We start from the raw sequence: 5,922 nt of genomic DNA, 5'->3' as shown, positions 1-5,922 counted from the left end.
CAAAAAGTCCAGATACCAGCAGTTAGCTTACATGTCAGCAGCTGCTAAAGTGGAAAATGAATGATAATTGTTGATGCAAACCTTCAGAGAGTGTTTAAAGATCACAGCAAAGGGTTAATCATAGCCATGTGTAGTGCCTTCTGGCATTATGTAGCATAGCAGAGCTAGTATTTATGAATGAAGGTCAGACATGCCACTTTCAAGCATAGGTGCTTGAAGTGGTTTGCATTATATACGGGGTTAACAGTTTGGTTCAATGGTTCTCAGCACCCCCACTATAAAAATTGTTCTAGCACCCCTGCTTTCAAGACCCTCTCTGACTAGCTGTTTACAAAATATGGTGTGTGGTTTTTTTTTTTTTTTTTTTAAAGAACAAAGCTAGGTTGAGTTGCAGCCCTAATTGCTCTCTGTCAGAAATGTGACATGGTGCACAATATGTAGGGGCTGAAGGGGTTTAGCCCATCTTCACCAAGTGAGCAGCCAATGCTATTATTAGTAACACACTGAGTCATAGAAGCAAGAATGCCAAACTGCTTGGGCTGTGTCCCTGCTGCACAGGAGGGAGCTAACAATAGAAGCCCAGCCTAGATGCATTCGGCAATAGGCATTTTCCCCCATGCATTTCCCTACACTTTTTTTTTTATTTACATAAAGACTTCGTTGAACCACATCAGAGCTGAGAGAGGCTGGCTTATTTAATTTCTTTCTGTACCGGGTGGTATATATACAAAACACTTTGAAATATTTGCAGTAAATAAAATCTATCACGGGCTGTATGTTCTGATTCTCCAAGATGTATCATCCATCTGCTGCTCTGTCGGAAGGGCGCCTGCATATTGATTCTGTACATTATTTTTTTTTCTCCTGAAGTAAAGGCTTTTGGGAAGGAATTCCCTTGTGGTGGCCTGAATTACAATCCAATTTCAGCTCTGCGAACCCGGAAGTGTGGTTTAACTGAGTTTGTTACTGGAAACCAGGAATACCTGAGGTTATGAACCCAGGTCATCATTGATTTCCCCTTTGAGCTCAGCCTCTTCTTCCTCTTTTTCTTTCCCATTTGTAAAATAATGGGTGATAAAATTTACCTGCCCAAAAGGGGCATGCTAAGGATTAGTTAATGTTTGTAAAGTGATTTGTAGATTACTGCAAAAGATTATGAATAAAGCCCTTTGGAGAAGGAAAATATGTAAGTACAGTATTGCCAATTGCAAGTGTTCACAAATCATGGTCTCTCTCCCCGGAGGGGAGGGGGGGAGCGAGATTGGCTTAAAATTATTTTTTTAAAAAGTTTATTTTATATTTGTCTTCTGGTTTTTGAGCCACGAGGCATTGTTTTTATTATTATTGTTAGGCATTATGCAATAAATATGATTAAGGGCCAGCCAAGAATGGAGCCCCATTATTCTAGGACCTGTACAAACACAAAGTAGCAGACATTTTTCAAGCTTTTCTCCAAAACCTCAAGGGCTGGAAACTTACCTTTATTAAAAAAAAAAAAAAAAAAAAAGTCTAAGCCTCTCACCTAATAACATGACTCCAGAAGCTGGGGCTTCAATAGAAAACAACAGATATCATCAGAATTTCTATGAAATTGTGACAAGCTTGGCAACACTGTAAGTGCTTTATTATTTTGACATCAACTTAATGACCATCCTAAAACCACTGGTCAGTTAGTGCTGGGAGACTGGTGCTTGGGAGACTGAACCCTGGAAAACCAGACCAGTTGCATATCAGGACTCAGCAGTTCTATATGGAATGGACAGAGGTGTGTGTGTGTGTGTGTGTGTGTGTGTGCTGGAGAAATTTATAGGTAGCCTCATTGTTCAAGACATCAGTCTTTTCAGTTTTTGAGCACTCAAGATTTTTTTTTTTTAAAGGTGGGAATGATAAGAGGATTTGGAGCTTATACATATTGTACCTCCAAAGCAGATGAGTGACCCAGACCCACACCAAGAAATTTCACTTAATGAACATTTTGACCTTTGCTCCCAAACCTAGTTGCCCTCTAGACTAACTTTTTTTTTTTTAACAGCATCCTTCAGAGAGATGCCCAATGTGCACAGTCTCATTTAACTATTTCATTGTGTGCTGTGGTGGAAACACATTAGGAGAATGTCGCAGAGCCCGTTTGCTTTCTGGATATTAACATTTATATCTGTTTTAAAATGTAAACAGGGCTCTATCAAAGAAAGTCAGCTCTGCTGCCGTTGCCCTCTTGTTAAATTTCCAGTCACCTTTGTGCTTCCTCAGACACTTGGGAGAAGGTCTCCAAAATTCAGAAAACGAACGCATTATCCTCTTTCAAAACTATCCTTAAAACGTCCTTTGCTGTGATGCCTACAAAAAACTTGCCAACAGTTAAGCTGTTGGTATGCTGAGACCACGCCTGTCATGCTGACCAATATTGTTTTATTGTTTCTTTGTACTTCCCTGTCTGTCGGTGTCCATCTGTTGTCTCTGTTCTTGTATATAGATTTTAAGCTCTATGACTTTTGAATCTGTTTATACAGCACCTAGCACAATGGGGTTCTGGTCCATGACTAGGACTATACTACAAATAATCCGCACTTGTCCTGTATTCATCTTGGGTTCTAATCAAGCTCAGTTTGGGTCAAATGAAAAATAAGCTGGTGAATATCAATTCTGCAATTTAAACAGTTCCCCAGGCATTCCTCAGTGCGCCTCACTTGCAATCTGTTCTCTGTCACTTGGGGGATCACTGTGTTGCCAGTGCTATACTGCTTGGCCAGGAGGAATGGAAGGTGGTGTCAGTGATTAGAGATTAGGGACGGTGGAATTTTGTGTTTGTTACGCAGCAGCTGCAGCAGGTTGTTTCAGCGCAAGGGGCAGAGTCCACCCGCACGGAATGAACTGACACTAGTAACAGGAAAAGGGACCGAGAGGGAGAGTGTGAGGAGATAGGAGGCACAAGAAGAAGAGACAGTGGCAAGCAATCAGACTGTATCAGATTTTGTGGAAAATCTGACCAAGGAAAAGACGCCTCTGGAATAAGCTGCCTCCTGCCCCCCCCCTTTTTCTTTTCTATCCCAGCCAAACATTGCTGGAAGGAAAGTGTGCGTACATAAATTACTTCGGTTAATCCTTGCAGTCTCTACTACAAAGAGGACTCATTTACCATGGTGAAAGAAAAAGGTAATTAACATGTATTGATATGTCAGCCATGATCGTCTAAGGTTTAAACCTTTCAGTGTAGAGTTAAAGTTGTTGTTGGTGGCTGTCTTTTTTTTTTTCCTCTTTATATCCTCATGCCAATAACTGCAGTGAGCTGAATTAAGTATTTTTGCATCTATTTCCCCTACAGTAGAGTTTGGCATGCACCTCGTTTCAAGTTTGTTTGTTTGCTTTCCTGATAAATGCTTGTTTGTAAATGTTACCTGACTTGCATTTTCTATCCACTGTTTTGTTTTTTTAATGTAATTTCTAGTCTTTTTGCCACCAAATGAGTTACATTAAAAATGTAATTGGAATATCGTCATAGCTAGCAAGTCCTGAACATGAAGACGAATGTCCTCGTAGTTTGTTTTTATATAGAAATGGGCTGTTTTGTAAAGGATAGTTTTGTTATTGTCTGAACTCTGCAAGCTGTACTTGATAATTGTAATTTAATTATCTTAAATCACCCCTTAAAGCTGCTGCTCAAGCAAAAGACAGACTTGGAATAGGAGAAATCAGGGAGTTGGCCAAGGAGTCATTCATTTCAGTAACACAGGACTGTCTCTCATTGCATTACAACGATATGAAATATAATCTAAATTCAGATATGACTCATGGATTGAAGCTAATTTTGAAACTTAATATTTTAATAGGTGGATTCATAGGCAGTAACACAAGGCCTAAAAGCAATCTCTGCATACCACAAAGAGAATCTATGTAATTTCTCTCTGCTTATAAATCTCAGTAAAAAGCAGGCTGGACATAATGTAATGTAGGAAAGAGGTGTAAGTGTCAAATTAGGCTAATAATTCAGTTGAATTTTTTACCTCTAAGACCTTAGCTGAAAACTGGTTGAGGTGACAAATAAAATGAATTGAGTGACACTGTCTGTCATGGGCGTGGCCAAATCACTGAACAATTGACAGTCCCTGCTTAAGAGAAGCCCAAGTCTGGAATCACAAGTATTGTCTGCTTCTCAGGTTTGAGGTATGTTATGTGGGTACTATCAGCCGCTCTCTAGCATTAGTAAGTCACAGATGATATAGTGGTCAAATCACCCTTTTCAGCAGAGGTAAATGAAGTGTTGTGAAGATTATCATATATGGAGATTGAAATTAAACTTTAAAAACTGAGGTGCTATCTGGTCTAAAGATGCATAGTGTTGTTCATAAAACTTTCCCTTTTGATGGCTAAAATTTCCTGTCTTCATCCCACTGATTCCCACGTAGCTGGACTCTCCAATCTAGATGTGTTTGCGTTTTTTGGGGCTGCGTAAAGACAACTTGATGCCCTGGAAGGTGCTGTATAAATGACCAACCTTTAAATTTGTATGAAAGAGAAGTGGAGAATAATAGAAGGAGAATGCAGTGTTGGGCATTATGTTGAAAATGTCCCATAATTTATTTTGGGGGAAAATAAAGAGACTTTAGAATTTATCAATCCTGTAGTGCTATTTTTAAATACCTAACATGCATTCAGTTTGAGTTTTAGACTAAAATAAGGGCTAAATGCTCTCTCCTGAGTCCATATGAACAGCTACCACTGATACCTCACTGTTACAGATTGTAAACAGTCTGTAGCCCTTAGTATCTTGCCACATTTTTCCTCATTATCTTTCTGCCTTCCTATTTCAGACAGATACTCCCACAACTCCTTCTCCCACTTCATCCAGGACATCAGGAGTTGCAACTACTTGGGAGCTAATTCAAATGCCACTCTGTAGTGTTGCTTGCTTGCGAGATGACATGCTAATGTAGTGCAGGAGGTACTCTCTCTTCAATGTGCCTAAAATTCAGCCTGTTTAATGCCTGGGAACCCATGGTGGTTCATAAACATGCTGGCCAGGAACTGGAGAAGCTGGTTTCAGCTAGAAAAATGCAATCGCAATTCACTGAAGTGCAAACCAGTTAGTAATGGTTTATATCAAATTAGCATGCTTCATTATGCTCATAGTGTAGAATGATTTCAGTATGTGTCTGGTCAGCTCAGATATGTGCATAGAAAAATATTGAGTCCAGGCTGCTATTCTTCAGTCACCAAATGACGCTGGCGGAATTATGATTGACTGACATTACATTTTCGTTCCTCTGAATGTGCACCTGTCTGCTTCCTTTGATCTGGTGTACTTGACACATTGTTACGCTATTTCATTCAAGAACAACTTGCCCTCACAGTATTCAGTAACTGATAAAACAACTTGCGTATGCTTCTCAGTCAGTATCTGCTTTTCAGAATATCCACCTGTCACGCCGCAACTTAAAATCCCTACTGTGGAGTGTAACTAGTGTATTAGTTTTGAATCCAGTTTGGTAATATATTTTCTAGCTAGGAGCTGGCCTATAGAACTAGAGTAAGTGGTACGATGTTGAGGTTTGAGACTGAATTTGAGGCCAAGATCCTCAGCTGGGTTAAAATGGCCTAGCTCCAATTAGAGCAATGCCAATTCACAGCAGCTGAGGATTTGCCCTGAGTCTTGATGTCTTGGCCAACAGATTCTGGGAGTATCCATGAGTACGACTCCCATTCTTACTGGGGCATGAAGGGAGGAGTTGACTCTAATGGTATTTTAACTTATGATCCCTACGGAAAGTTATGTGGGATCACATGTGGGGCAGACCCAGGGGAATGGAGCCATGCCTTGACAGGCCAGAGTTTTCCTCTGGTATGACAGTGCTTGATTAAAGAGAAAGAAGAGATGGAGACTTTAACCCTCAAATGCCCTTCTCTGCAGCCTTAAGATTTGTGCCT

The 5,922-nt window shown here is 40.1% G+C and overlaps 1 protein-coding gene across 4 annotated transcripts in view; it reads left to right on the top strand.

Annotated features, from left to right (window-relative positions):
• The first annotated feature begins 2,879 nt into the window (after positions 1–2,879).
• ABLIM1 (actin binding LIM protein 1) overlaps positions 2,880–5,922 on the top strand; it is a 210,613-nt gene continuing 207,570 nt past the window's right edge. For all 4 annotated transcript variants that reach the window (XM_026651133.1, XM_026651129.1, XM_026651131.1 and 1 more), the window contains exon 1: positions 2,880–3,153. In XM_026651133.1, the coding sequence (XP_026506918.1) occupies positions 3,138–3,153 (16 nt within the window). In that variant the 5' untranslated portion in view covers positions 2,880–3,137. The remainder of the gene's footprint in view (positions 3,154–5,922) is intronic.

The sequence above is a fragment of the Terrapene carolina genome, unplaced genomic scaffold, assembly GCF_002925995.2.
Source record: "Terrapene carolina triunguis isolate 2854851 unplaced genomic scaffold, T_m_triunguis-2.0 Scaffold95, whole genome shotgun sequence".
Classification (NCBI taxonomy): domain Eukaryota; kingdom Metazoa; phylum Chordata; order Testudines; family Emydidae; genus Terrapene; species Terrapene triunguis.
This window is presented reverse-complemented; position numbering and strand designations above follow the sequence as displayed.